The 14417-nt window shown below is 45.4% G+C and overlaps 5 protein-coding genes across 5 annotated transcripts; 3 read left to right on the top strand and 2 right to left on the bottom strand.

Moving 5' to 3' along the window:
- Positions 1 to 555: 555 nt before the first annotated feature.
- FSST1_008750 (uncharacterized protein) lies at positions 556 to 1673 on the bottom strand (the record flags this gene model as incomplete). Its single annotated transcript, XM_083225660.1, has 3 exons — positions 556 to 838; positions 888 to 1375; positions 1425 to 1673. The coding sequence occupies 3 exons, from the start codon at positions 1671 to 1673 to the stop codon at positions 556 to 558; spliced, it is 1020 nt and encodes a 339-aa protein (XP_083084711.1).
- A 2503-nt stretch (positions 1674 to 4176) lies between these two features.
- Positions 4177 to 5709, top strand: FSST1_008749 (S-adenosyl-L-methionine-dependent methyltransferase; the record flags this gene model as incomplete). Its single annotated transcript, XM_083225659.1, has 10 exons — positions 4177 to 4275; positions 4332 to 4363; positions 4421 to 4519; positions 4575 to 4616; positions 4662 to 4728; positions 4781 to 4821; positions 4870 to 5079; positions 5127 to 5463; positions 5525 to 5607; positions 5676 to 5709. 10 exons carry the CDS (start codon positions 4177 to 4179, stop codon positions 5707 to 5709), a joined length of 1044 nt encoding a protein of 347 aa, XP_083084710.1.
- Positions 5710 to 6939: 1230 nt separating this feature from the next.
- Positions 6940 to 7251, top strand: FSST1_008748 (uncharacterized protein; the record flags this gene model as incomplete). Its single annotated transcript, XM_083225658.1, has 1 exon — positions 6940 to 7251. The coding sequence occupies one exon, from the start codon at positions 6940 to 6942 to the stop codon at positions 7249 to 7251; it is 312 nt and encodes a 103-aa protein (XP_083084709.1).
- Positions 7252 to 9353: 2102 nt separating this feature from the next.
- Positions 9354 to 10975, top strand: FSST1_008747 (Reticulon-domain-containing protein; the record flags this gene model as incomplete). The annotated part of the gene is made up of 4 exons (XM_083225657.1): positions 9354 to 9491; positions 9542 to 9659; positions 9717 to 9913; positions 9959 to 10975. 4 exons carry the CDS (start codon positions 9354 to 9356, stop codon positions 10973 to 10975), a joined length of 1470 nt encoding a protein of 489 aa, XP_083084708.1.
- Positions 10976 to 11646: 671 nt separating this feature from the next.
- FSST1_008746 (Tannase/feruloyl esterase) lies at positions 11647 to 13360 on the bottom strand (the record flags this gene model as incomplete). Its single annotated transcript, XM_083225656.1, has 3 exons — positions 11647 to 11738; positions 11790 to 12264; positions 12317 to 13360. 3 exons carry the CDS (start codon positions 13358 to 13360, stop codon positions 11647 to 11649), a joined length of 1611 nt encoding a protein of 536 aa, XP_083084707.1.
- Positions 13361 to 14417: the final 1057 nt, after the last annotated feature.

The following is a 14417-nucleotide window of genomic DNA, read 5'->3' as shown; positions in this document are numbered from 1 at the left end:
TCATTGTGACGATACTCATGTGATGTGTGTTCAGATGAGTTTAAACATGGAGAATCTATGATTAACTTGGGAAACGAGATGTCATCAGACGATGGGCCAAGCCTCTGAAGTTTTCGAGCTGCCACAACGTCCGCGATCGTGATATGGCCTTTTTAGTCCAGTACGAAAGGCGTTTTGACCCTTTTCTCATCATATGTGGTGGCTACAGTCCCATACACACCGAAGGAACGGGTGAAGAGCAGGGGACCAGTCGCTGATAGCTGTTGTAATTTGTCATACGGTTGAGATACACCTCATTGCCTGCTTCTATCTACGACGATTGTAATTAGTGGCACTAGGAACCAATGAAAATTATTTTTATAGCCTCAACTACTATTCCTATGTTTGGCTGTCTGGTTGGGTCTGCTACTGCGACTCTAAGATCAGGTTGTTGAATTGATAAATATATTTCGTATATACTTAGTTATTTACCATTGTGGGATGGGTTTAAAAAAAAGAGAAAATTGGGTATTGTACCAAGTAAGAGTAGAAAGTTGTAGGAAAACAAAATGTAGGTCATGAACTAATCGCAATACCCTTGACGTCCATGTCATCAAGCTTGATAGAGGGATCGCCCTGTGACGAATTGCACTCTATAATCTGATCTGTCGAATCACTTCGCGTCTTGGACTTTCCCCCGTTGATAATGACAGTATGCCTGGATCTAGCCTGGCCGAATTCATCCCTCTGAGATGGAGTGAAGTGGTTCTGATGGCTGTTCTGGTGATAACGATCTCGAGATGATGGGTAATCTTGACTACCAGTGCTGAACTTGAGTTTGGAGGACAAGAGGTCAATGCTGCCATTATCAGTACAAGTATTGTCAGAGTGATCAGGATATGACTTACTACAAGACCATAGAATAGAGGCAAAAGATAGCATAGAAAAAGCGATCCAGTTGTGTGGCGATATTCTCAGCTGTTTGACCAGCAGTCTTGAATGAATGTGTAACAGCACGAAGTACACCCTGTAGGGCTAGAAGTGCGACTCTCATTTCCGTGCTCCTTGCTAAGTATTGGAAAAGACCACCGCTGCGTGCAATTTCGGCCGATGAGGCTTTGGCGGAGGTGAAGAGAACCATGAGAAAGTAGGCACTGAGACATTCGAGCAGAGCGATAAGACCGAAGTAGCCGATATGGATGTGGTTTATGGTCGTTAGTAGGTCGTTGTTTTCGGCGAGGATAGAGCGAACTCGGAAGGCGATGATGACGATTCGTACCATGACGATACCCGCAATCCCCGTCCAGAAGAGAGAAGCAAACACTCTCCATCTCAAACCACGGAGAACTCGCTTTAGAATGATGTAACTGTAAAACAATAGTCCGGCTTCTTGTAGCTAGTAATCATCAGTTGGAGCTGTTACTAGTTGGTGAATGATATCGTACCAGCCAGAAGATGTCTGCAAACACAGAAGCTATCGCGATATAGATCGGGGGATGTTGCTGATAGTAGACATAATAACATAGCCCGTTTGCGATAGCTCCAGCCGCTGATGAAAACATAGGCACCGCGGCCAGCAGCGTCCAGTTAGTGATACCGCATACTAGACATCCGAGGAGAACATTTCCCATGCATATGGTTGACAGGATGGACCAACTGAGCTCGAAGAATACCGGTACTGGTGCGGACGCCATTGTCGATCACTCAGATCAAGTCACACAAAGAAACAAAGATGAGCAAAGTGACACGAGGCTAAAGGAAAAAGCAATGAGACATAAGCGAGTAGTTTAAAGGGATTATCCTGGCCAAGATGATCAACCTCCTTTTCAGTTAGACAGATCGAGAAGCATGTGCACTGCCTGCGCCTGTCACATCTTGAAGCTTGTCTTGACCCCTGATCCTGACTCGATATCAGGTCGCTGGCTCTACTCAAGCCACAAGTGTGTTACTTACGTACCAGGTAATCAAAAACGAAACCCGGATTTATAGAGTGCGTCCCGAACGGGATGCTCTCCGAGGTCAAACATTGGCCAGTGAACGCGAAATCCCTGTTAAATAACTGATACTAATCTGAAAGCTGAAGTCGGATTCTCCGTAGTCATGAAATTGGGCATCCATCTAAATAAATGGTTGGTAGACTAGAGCTTCTGGCAGTGAAACTAACAAACTCTAAGAAAGCTTGGGCTGTAACTAAGCTGGATTGAAGGGGGCCTTGACTCGTGTCCCCACGGGGAAAGGAGGGGGATCCTCCAACGGTACCAAAATAGAGTTTCGACTTTCGGCACCTGTCGATGCGTCGTTTCGCTTCAGTTACCTTCAAAGGGGAAGGCGAACGTCAGGGTCATTGTCGTACTAATGTTTAGTCGTCGTCGGTGAACGAATATTCACTTCCATTACAGTAATTCGTCTCTTAGTTTTGAACCCCTGTCAGGCTAATGGTTTGTAAATTTAACGTACATCTTGTTCCGCTTCCGCTTTTTGTCGGAATATAGAAACATGGCGGCAGTCATGTGCACTAATGTGAGAAATTCTGAATCACATCATCTGAAGCACCCTGTTACACAGCCCTGGATCTGTCAATCTTCCGTGCGCCAGAGAGAAGAAACCAACCAGATACACATGTCAAAGTGTAGATTTGAATCCCGACACTAACGAACCGAGCCGAACGAAAGGGTGCTCGTGGGTGATCAATGCTGCCCAAACATTGGAAACTCGCTGTGTGGCCCAAATGAGGTTAAGCGTGTTGATAAGTGCATTTTAGAGTCGTGTGCTTCCCACTTTCCCGTCCCCAGCTCTAGACTTTTGACTTTGATCCTTTCATAATATGGTTTCATGTACAGTAAATCACAATACGCTGATGCTGATAACGAAATTAAACGTTAAGAATCGCAATACCTGATTCCTCACTCATTCTACGAGGGCAACAATGACCAAAACAAGTAACATCAAGAAATCCCCTGATGTGGCGTTCGCGGTACATGACCGCGAATTGTCGTTATGGATGCAGCCACACCGAAGCTAGCGACTACATCAGTTAAGCCACAGAGAGGGGGGACCCTTGCTTAGCGAGGTGTTAGGGTAGGGGTTTGGATCAAAGTCGGAATTTTCCTCCCCTTTGTTTGCGAAGGGCTAGAGGGAGATTACCGACAAGGATTTGATATCGATGTTGTATTTGGTTATGTACTTAGTCAAACTGGCTGTGATAGCTTCAGTGGGGATTATACCCTAAAGGGAAGGCAGAGCAGTAACGAATAGACTGCTGGCGTATCATTGGAAATGCTGAGTCGTGGACAGTGGTCCAGCCCGCAAGTATCATACGAGGCCGTTTATAACATGCATCCACACTTGCCTCTAACTTTCCAGACGTTTCTAGTCCGTCTAGATGAAGGCAGGATTATTTGGATATCGGAGAAGATTTGGTTAAACGGAGAATTTAAATGCGAAACAAAACATAGCCGTGAATATGTGTATTAATCACACCAAGCCTTTTTTTCAGAACCCACGTAGACCCTTGCCTGGACGTTGGACCAAAGCATGATAAGGCTTTGTTTCACAATGGCATTTGTCAGGCTCTTGTTCTACAGTAACAACAATGATACGCTGGTAAAGCTCTGATAACACCATGACAGCTCAACGACAGACTGTTAGAGTATCGAGGAAAGAAGATAGTTGCTGAGGGGTTATGTATTCAGGTCCTAGAGGTCCCTCGACGTGTATCCTGGCAGCATTCTTGGCGTTCATGCGGATCATGCACGAAACATGGATCAAAGGGAGATTTTCCAAAGAGCACATCACTTATCGGTTAACGAAAAATTAAAGTAAGAGTCAATCCTTACTTGATATTCAGTTCCATCCGAAGAAAAGCATCTTCAACCAGTTTCACAGGGCTGATATATGGCCATATCTTGGGATTTGACAGCGCCAAGCAAAGCCCAGGATGTAAAGACGGGAACAGCAACTTCATGATATGATGATCGACAAGACTCTTGACAGTTCCACGGGTGAGTATCGTATGACGGGCAGAACTCCCTTGTTCACAAATTCTGTTGGTTGTACAGCATGGGCAAGGATCTTGTTGAAAACCCCTCATGAAGACCAACAACGGGCCACAAAGCGGTTTTTTTCTTCAACCTTTTCCAACCCTCCAGTTTCACAATTATTGAGTGAGAAATTATTTCCAAAGCTTATTGAGCGGATATGTCTTCACCAAAATCGCACAAGTCCAGATCCTCCCGAGGTCGCCAATCACCAACTGGATTGGATCACATTGTTGCAGAGCAGCCTGCAATTGAAGTCGTAAGTTGTCCCAGCGACTGATTGACCTTGGAATCTACTAATGTTACGGTCAATAGGATAACGATTCCGACTCTTCCTACAGTAAATCGTAAGCGTTATAGAACTACTGGGTTCAGGGTCCCAACTTGGCACTAATGGGTACTAGGACGGGAATTACCGACACCGAGTCACTTCGATCATCCATCCTAAGTTACAAGTGGGAGAACGGACGACGCTACCATGCTTATCAGGATGGATCTTACTGGTGGGCAAATCGCGATGTTCGGATTCTCTTATGAGGATAGACTGACTATTGTTAGGGCTCCCAATGATGATCGCCAGCAGGAAGCAGAAGACTTGATGTACGTCTATAAACTCTAGGAGATTTGCGTTATTAACGTTGGCAGGCACGAAGTGTACAAGATTATTCTGGATGGTGAGCTGCAAGAGGCTCCGATCCCCGAAAAGCCACAGGTGAGTTCAAAACCAAGGGATATTGGCACTTTGCGCTCTAACTACTTGTTAGAGAGTTCTGGACTTGGGATGTGGAACTGGAATTTGGGCAATGTGAGTATTCTCAGGGGACATTGAAGTCTAAAGTCTGACTCTTCGCAGCGAGTTTGCCGATGCCAACCCATCAGCAGATGTGATTGGCGTTGACTTATCCCCCATTCAACCCAAATTTGTGCCTCCCAACTGTCGATTCGAAGTTGACGATATCACGCAAGACTGGACATATCCTGATAATCACTTTGACTTCATTCATGTCCGCGCCATGATAGGTTGTATTCCTGACTGGACTGAGCTCTACAAGAAGGCCTACACGTGAGTCACCCTTGTTAACGCTTGGTGGTATATATTAACCCTAGTAGGCACATGCAACCCGGGGGTTGGCTAGAAAGTGTCGAGCTTTGGGGAAACGCAAAATCCGACGACGGTACCCTAAAAGCCGACTCCACCTGCCACAAGTGGGTTGAAGTATTCAAAGAGATCGAGAAAATCACGGGCAAGTCCTTCTTTTGGGATGACAAGATGGGTCAGTCAATCAGTGATGCCGGGTTCATAAACGTAAAAGGTCGGAGAATCAAGGTTCCAGTCGGAACATGGCCCAAGGACAAGACGCTCAAGCAATGGGGTGCCTGGAATCGTCACTTCCTGCTCCAGGGTCTTGAGGGGTTCTCTATTCGTGGCTTGACTGAAATGCTGGGTGTAAGATTTTTAGTCTATCTCCGATAACCAATAGATACAGCGCTGACTATCTGAGCTTTAGTGGAAGTTTGAGGATGTGCAGTTGTTCTTGGCAGAGATGCGCAAAGAGTTGACCAATCCAGATCTGCATTCATATCTCGAGGTGTAAGTATCTTTTGCATTGCGAATACTGGCACAGATGGCGATATCGTACTGACAGATTACCAATTTAGCACCGTCTTTTATGGCCAGAAGCCCGAGGCTTGAGGGTTGATAGCCTGGATCTAGGTATTTGTCGAATCGTGGGATATTGCAAACTCAATTAAAAACTCACTAGCTTGAGTAATGAGATATTCGGAAGGCTGAGAGTAAAGATCAATGCCTCCGTGGAATCTGTGATTCGAAAACTCCGGATATGTGAAACAATGCATGAAGTACCATATACATTGTTGATCAGAACTGATTCATTGATGTCGTAGCTTGGTAATAAGATGTGTTTCACATCAGGCTCTGCACTTTGAGTGAGCACTGGTCAATGGATTCAGAATCACTGAGAAGAGAAGGGAGAAACACTACCTCTTTATTACGATTTGTGTGAATCATACAACGGCACATTAAGTACATGAGAAGGATAGTCAAATCAGGACATCTACACTAGAAATCGGTACACTACAGTTGACAAGAACTGTTCACTACCAGCGATGCCTTCCTCCACCCGCCGCATGTACTTTCATGCTACGTTTCGCCGACGATCAAACGCCAGATACTCCGAGCCCGGAGCCCCGAGCAAACGATTTCCATACATTCAGGCCACACTATCTAGTTACATTTAGTGCCAATTATGGAAATCTAAAATTCATAGCTTGTTCAATAGCGGCGGACGTAGAATTAGAAACAGAGAGGCTATTTGAGCTACTGACAACAAGAGGATATCGTAGATTCTGCGTTACGGACTCAAAGTTTGTCACAAACTATAACTCAAGTCTAAAGTGTAAAGGGAGGATCATCATTGATCTTGAAGACGAGATCGACGAAATAAAATTGGGAGATGGCAAGGTTGCTTTTAAAAACTATTAAGGTGCGGACCAATGCAATCGAGGAAATCACTGAGATATAAGCATGAACATTGGGTTCGGAAACAAGTGCTTCACTGAAGCAGAGGCTTGCCTACTTCGGAAACGTATTCGAGAGTTATTCAGCAATAGAAACATAATCTCGTTCACGCACCCTTGCTATAAATATTCATGATTGTTTTTTCATCGTGTCAAAGTCAAGTCGTGGCGTCTGATAGAAACTGGTAAATCCCTCAATGCGCAGCCTTGAGGCACGTACTGATAATTCAATCAGTGGATGGCTGAATTCTTTTCAATCGCACCGTAGGGAAAGACTGTATCACGGACAGCATCTTTGTATATAAGCCGACAAGGACTACATTTTCGTTCCGTCAATCGACAAAAACTCCCAGGAAACACAAAGAAACGATCTCACTCCAGAACCATGGTCAACTTTCTTCACGCACTGTTCTACAAGAGCGAAGATGCAGTATTCGATATGTCGAAGCTGATCGAATTCCAAACTGCTACAGACAAGAGATACAACATGGCACTGCATCTAAACGAAACAATACTTCAGCTGACTATTCCTTGCGTGCCGTCAACGGAACAGAAAGCAAGAGACGAGCTGTTTACTGCGATGGACGAGAACAATCTTCATAAAGACTGGTCGAAAGTGCTTATTGTGACAAATACTGACCCTAGTGATGTTCCAAAGTATTATATCGATGGAACCCTGACAAAGAATGCTTGTTAGGCATCGATGTTGACAGCTTTGGCGTGTTGAATCAAGACTTGTGGTTTCTCAGTCACTGATAGGTGTTCCACTTGAATTGAACTATAAAAAACCATCTAAACACTTATCTCCTTTCTCCCAAAGTCTTTCGTAACTAAACAGCAGAAAGATCTCAACACTACGCAATCTAATATGGAAGAACTTCGTTATATCAAGACAATCTACCGTAAGAGAGGGAGTGGATCGGGCCACATGTATAGCTTGATGCGTTTTCTTGACAACACTGGCGACAAATATGTCTGGAGAGTTTCCAGGCATGACGATTTATTGATGATATCTGAGCCTTTGGAGTCGGATATGCATAGGCAGGAATATGATATGAAGCGGGCGGTTGAGGCATCAGGGCTATCCGAGCATTTCGATACTCTCTTTTCTGCGACTGCAACCGACCCAATTTCTATTCCTTATGTGAACCCGGAGGTTTATGAACGGATGTACACAGATTTCCAGAACCGGCGATTGTTTCCATCTTAGCAACTCGTTCTGCTTGTACCGGAAGCTTGATTCACTGTGACTCGTTGCATAGCTTTAACTGTAAAGACTCCGAAAGCCCAGGCTGTTCTTCACTCGAGGGCATCTATCCAGTATAGTGCCGCTTTCATTGACAGTAACAAGAATAATGAAATGTTAATTGAACAGATCTTGTGCTTTATGTATATAGACCTATGCATATTCTCCCAATGTATTTTTTGCAACCATCTTAGGAAAGACTTTCCACACAACGACTTTCTACTGTCACTAACAATTTTCACAACGACAAATATTTCTAATTCCAGAACCAAGGAATTCAAAATGCCTAGAAACTACGTCACAACCGTCATGGTTCACAAGAGCGATGTATCTGCGTCAACAGACCAATAGACCATGAAGCTTGGAGAACCATTGGCTAAGAAGGGTGTCGAGATCAACATCACTCCCACCAAGCTTCAGCTTGTTTTCTTGAAAGGCCCTCCAGACAAGGAAATTGAGAACTTCGCAGCCGCCCATTTTCGCGTCCAGATCGAGAAGAAAAACCTCATCGGGAAGTGGAAGCCCGCCGAACCGCGTTATTAGATGTGAATCTGATCGCGGGCCATGACGGCTATCTGGAGGATTGACCTCAGTCGATAGTTCTTCTTTGATAAAGGCGGTGATGTTGAGGGGAGCTGTCAGAGACAGTGAATCAGTTGATCGAAAACTTTGCTAGACAAAATAGATTATGTTCTGCAGGAAACACGTGCAGATTAATGCGAAAACTAATCCACAAACCGTGCAAACTAAATGCCTTATAAGCAATTAATGATTGACTGTAAATAATCCATTTAATATTTTCCATTTTATCGTCACTATTACTAATAACATGTTACTTGTCCGTTTCGCTTGCGTTGACCAAATTGATTTCGTTATTGAGGCTTACCGGAAGCATAGGGATAATGCCCCGGAACTGAGCACTAAGAGTAGCTAATTGGCGATCTTTTTAGTCAATTGGAACAAGCAGGAAAATGCTTGGAGTCGCGTGCTTTCTCTTTGTCTCAGGAACGCCATGATGTCAATCAAAGACATTAGTGCGAACTTTCCCCAGTGCCAAGTTGGAAGAGGACACGATGTTGAATTCCTCGTCAATCCTGCTTTTGTACTGCATCCGTGTTAGCCGTGTTTTATGCAACTTCAGAAACCTAGGCAAAAGCAATTGTTGATCTCGATACTGGGACGGTGACGCTTAAAATGACGTGGGTGTCACTCTAGTCGTACAGGACCAAGACGTTAGCATTGTTGACTCTCGTGAGGCTCTAAACTAGAACTAGGCCGGTTTCACAATGACGCAGCTGAGACTAATAACTGATGTCACGACAGGAACCAGAAAATCATTATGAGCGCATCGACCAACATGTGATGACGCATTGCAATTCAGCCCCAAACTCAAGTCAAGTCAGCTCTCGAGACAACCCCAGATAAAGGGCTGGTGCTGGCTCAATTCGTGGCTTGTCATTCTTATTCATCTATCTTTTCTACTTATCAATTGACACAATCTATTCCACCACAACAATATTGTCAATCGTCTTTGACAGTCACCAATTGCCGATATGAGCGGTCTTCAAAACAACTTCCAGCCCGTAATGGCTGAAGACACTGCTGGAACTCAATTCAATGGACAGCGACGACGATCGGGTCCCTTGAAGGACATTGTTGCCCAACAGGACAGCCTTTACAAGTACATCAGTGTATGTATTTCAGTGCCATATCTTTGAGGAGAAATATTGACACTTGTTAGTGGGAGGATCCAGCTCGAACCATCGGATCGTACTTTGCTGCCCTCGGCTTTCTGCTCGCTGTCCACCATCTTCGCCTTACCCAACTAGCACTCAAAACCAGCGCCATTGGCCTCGGAGGTAAGCAGCTCCCACACTGAGAACCAGATACTGAAGTGAAACTAACTCCATTGAAAGTAATGTCCCTAGCCGAGTTCGCCGGTCGTTCCTTTGGCCCCAACAATTTCGTCTCTAGAATGCGACCCAAGCAGTACAAGACCTTTCCCGAATCAACCCTCAATGCTACTCTGAAGGATATTCACGACTTCATCCAATACACTGCTGTTAAAGCGCAGAAGGTCATCTTTGCTGAGGATCTCGAAAAGACCTTTTCTGTATGTAAAGTAACAGAACATTCGAACAAAGACTAACATGAACAGGCCTTCGTCATCGCTACCTCTCTGTACTTCCTTACCCAGTTCATGACACCCTTCGGAATTACCATCTTGGCCTTGACAGCCGTCTACATCATTCCCCTCATCAGATCCCCACAAGGCAGAGGCATTGCCCGCGATGGAATTGCACGAGCCCAGGAAATCGGCAACGTTGCTATTGACCAGGCCAGCACCCTCGCACAGGACAGCAAGGTTGCTGTTTCAAACATGACATCTCGTGCTCAAGACACCGCATCGAACTTGACTTCCAGGGCTCAAGATAGTGCTACCAGCTTCACCTCCAGCGCTCAGGATACTGCCGGTAATCTTCGACAGCGTGCGGTCAACATGGTCCCTGGAGTGATGAAGGGTAACAACCAGACTGCTAGTGATATCACCTCCAGCGTCCCCCACAGCTCCTCTGAACCTACTCAGGCTAGAGATGTCTCTTCCAAATACCCCAAGGATGAAATGTCTTTCGACGATTCCAAGGCAATGGCTTCCAAGACTGCTCATGATATGTCCCATAGCCTCCAAAAACCACAAATACCACCCAAGCCCGACTTCGGCACTACCGACAAGAACACCCATGCCACAGGTGTCTCTCAATCCGCCGTCCAAGGTTTCCCTGAGCCGTCAATGGATTCATTCCCGTCTCACGGTCCCTCCGACGACTTTGGTGCCGTTGCTAGCAATAAGTCACAGGCACCTAGCTCTCTCACCAGCAATCTTTCTAACATGCCATCTTTTACCGCTGCTGGCTCAAACATGTCAAGCAACCAGTTTCCCGTTGGCAAGCGACCATCCATTGACGATGGTGACTACTCTATCCAGAACAGGATGGATCAGGGCTCTGATTACCAACGATTCGTTCCTCGCGAGGCTCCCAACAGAGGAAACCTTGGCAATGGTGTTGATACATCCATTGGCAAGATGCCTATCGGCGAATTGATTGATGAGAAGAACAAGGCCGGTGATAAGGCCCCTCCTCTATCTGCTGGTGGTATCAACTCTATCAGGTAGATGTCATGATAGACTCAAAAGGTTATTTGAGTAATCCAAAATGAATCAAGAGATGGAAAATGTTTTCAAGATCCATTTTATGATTTATGCCCAATTTAATAGCGGAGTTATTGGTATGCAGGCGTACTGAAAGCAATTATCTAAATATTTTGGACCAAATATGAGAGCTGTTGATCATGTATTCTCAGTCAATCGCTACATAGAAAATATAAAACAACAATTTGCATTGTTAAATCCATCTTTCCACAACTTATGTGAACCAAATACTACAAGTGATGCATTGTATGTAACCTTGATGAACAAAAACCTATTTAGAACTTAACCAATAATCATTTCGGCCTTGCCACTTGTAAGTTGTGATTATATTGTTTACAGTGACGTCGCTGCTGATCTTGTTGTCTGAGGTTTCTTGTTCAAGAAGCGACTCTCTAAAAAAGAAAAAAAGTACCCCCACACTGGACGAAAGGTTGACCGAACACTTTACCGTCTGCATGATTGATCTGGATGAGGATGGGGATCATATTGTTATCACTTTCATCGGCATCAGAAGACAAGGCGATATTGTCGAAACTTTTACTCTGCGTAATGATTTCATATTCATAGATAAAGGATATAATAGGATCGTAATAACAACATTCACAGTTATGGTTATGTAAACTATCGTTTTAACCTCAAAGCCCGGGCATGACACAATCCCAGCTATCTGCCTTAGTCGTGTTTCCAGACCCATGCCACCTGCTCTCGTAGGGGTAAGGACAGTACTCTGGACATTATTAGTGGAATTCACTCTTTTTGTTTTAGAAGGCTTACTTACTCCGATAAGCCGTGGCCTCTCCAGAAGTGTCGTACTTCGCTCCAACAAGATTGGCAGGCTCTTCGCCATCCTCAACCCACTTTGTCAAAGCAAGTAGCACGTTTTCTCTAGCGTTTAGTCTATCATCATCCATCGGATACACCTGGCCGATATCGAAAGCGCCAGGTCCCCCAGAGCAGTGATACATCCCAGGAATGAAAAAGTGTCGATAGAAGGAATGCATCTCTTCAAGGGTAGCGTTGAGGTTACTCTGGACTTTGGTATAGTATTCCGCGAGCAACTTGGGGGTAATGGTCTGATCCGCCTGACCGTGGTACGAGATGATCTTGCCGCCCTTATCATAGAACTTGTCCAATTTTGCCTCGGCAGCGTTGACGCCTCCTGGGTTTAGTTTAATGGCAAAGTCCATATCCTTCACTGTGAAGCTGTGCGGTGTCCAGGTCGAATCATTGTAGACAGCACCACGCCAGAAGTCCTAGACCTCGTTAGCCTACATGACAGGTTGAATTAGCATTAGTATCACATACCTGGAGAACCTTGTAGGTTAAGTCTGCAGTTCCGTTGATCTGGTTAGCGGAAAAGACACTTGTATCTGCGCCAAGGCTAAAGCCTGGGTAGACGATACGACCCTCAGAGTCAGCAAGGGGCTCATATGCAGCTCGAACAGAAGCTACTTGTTGAGGCTTGAGACACAAAGAGCTGTTCAGATCTTGGGTGCCACAAGCCATGATAGCAGGGTCGAACGCATGTGCAGCAGGGTTGTCAATAATTCCATCCTTGACACCATCTAGAGGATCGAGCATTTCAATCTGCTTAGCAACTATGGCTTGCCACTGCTCCGGTCGAACATAAGCATCAGACTCAAGGTCAGGCCATCCGAGTCTCCGAGCTAGGATACCCTTGGACGCCACGATGTGGAGCCAATCGATACCAGGAGCTCCGGCAAGGATGCCATCGAAATCTTCAGGGTACAATTGAGCATTTTGGAGACCCTGGCGTCCTCCTGTACTGCAACCTTGGTAATAACTCTTGGATGCTTTCTTTCCATAATACTGCTTGACAATCTGTTTCGCAACTTGTGCCTCGACGTGGATACCTCGATGTCCAAAGTCGTTGATGACCTCAGGTTGGTTGAGGAAGAAGTCAAACCCTTGTTCTCCATCGTGGCCGGTATTGGTGCCGAAACTTGCAAAACCTAGATGAGCGCCATTTTGCACAAACCGGTAATCGATGCATCCTCCAATACCACCCGTTCCGGTTGCCAGCAAGCGAGTATTCCAATCATCTGGCAACCAAGCTTCAATGCGGGTTGAGCTGGAAGTGCTCGTTGTAACATTGACGACAACTCTGCAAAGGTTACTTGTGATGTTGACTTTAAATGTTGATCCGCCGCAAGATGCGACGGTGTTGGGAAGTGGGATCGCGTCACCGAGTGTGTGACGATTGATGGAGTCCACAATGGCGTCTGGGATGGAGATGCTATCAGCAGAGCACTTCGAGTTTGGTTCTGCGAAGGCTGAGACAGCCAAAGCTGAAAGGCCGCATAGGACTTTACTAAGGGTATGGCTCATTTCCACCAAATGTAACCAGACGTTGGGATGTACTCTACACTGGAGGTTCTCCCATGCGACACCCAAGCAGTATTTATACCGACTATTTGCAACAGCATCAAGGTTGCATCGGCGAACTTATAGAGCGAAAACAAATATCACGACGACCTAGCCTATTTCCTACTTCAGTAATTGATACTGTTGATCCAGTGGATTGGAAGCTCGCCTCCGCTTTTCGGCTTCGGCCTCCGTCGCCGACTAGTAGTAGCAGCCTGTGGGCTTCCTTTTGATTCGACGAAATGCCTCACTTTGTGGGGATACCAATACACTGGATCTGGGGAAGCCCGGAGCGGTTGCTCAATCTGGGCAAGTCCCCGGGCTTGATAGTATCCTGTCATGATCATGCTGCAGACTAGATCCGGGAAGGGTGGACAACGAGTGACTTGCGATGACAGAAGTCTTTTGATATGAACCAGTCTCTACATCTGCAGTATAGAATACATGGGCACAGCTATGTATCTTTGTTGTAAAACGGATCTTGAACATTCCGGAGGCGATGTGGTATATGATACAGTTTCGTGATATTCACCGGGTTTAGTTGCTACACAGTCATTTCAAGTCTTTCCCTATTAGCTACAACAAACCCTTCATTTCTATCGCCCAAGAAAGATCTACAAATAGTCTATAAGTTATGCTGTTGGGTTAGACTTAGGCTGAATAACGGTCAAAGGGTGCAATTGCAACTTACCTTACCCATGCCCCTCTTAACACATTTGGTGGAAACGTACGGTAAATCGGTTACACGACGTTGGTTCTCGATTGACGCCTTGCTGACGTAACAGGTCTTTAGGTTTACGAATCCTGCAACGACATACAGACATGTAACTAGAGGATTTCGCTCTTCTGACAATATCAACATAAACATAAACAAGTTCCAAGTACTATGGCTCGCATGTTTATCAACAGTTCCGCAGACGGTATGGATCATGGAGCGACCAAACTATCAACGGGCCCCTAGGCTTAGGATATCTACGCATACACTACAAGTTACATGAACTACGACACTGGATGATACGAC

The sequence above is a fragment of the Fusarium sambucinum genome, chromosome II, assembly GCF_050947815.1.
Source record: "Fusarium sambucinum isolate potato_lamoka chromosome II, whole genome shotgun sequence".
Taxonomy (NCBI): domain Eukaryota; kingdom Fungi; phylum Ascomycota; class Sordariomycetes; order Hypocreales; family Nectriaceae; genus Fusarium; species Fusarium sambucinum.
Note: the sequence above shows the minus strand (reverse complement) of the source record. Positions and strands in the feature narration are given on the sequence as shown.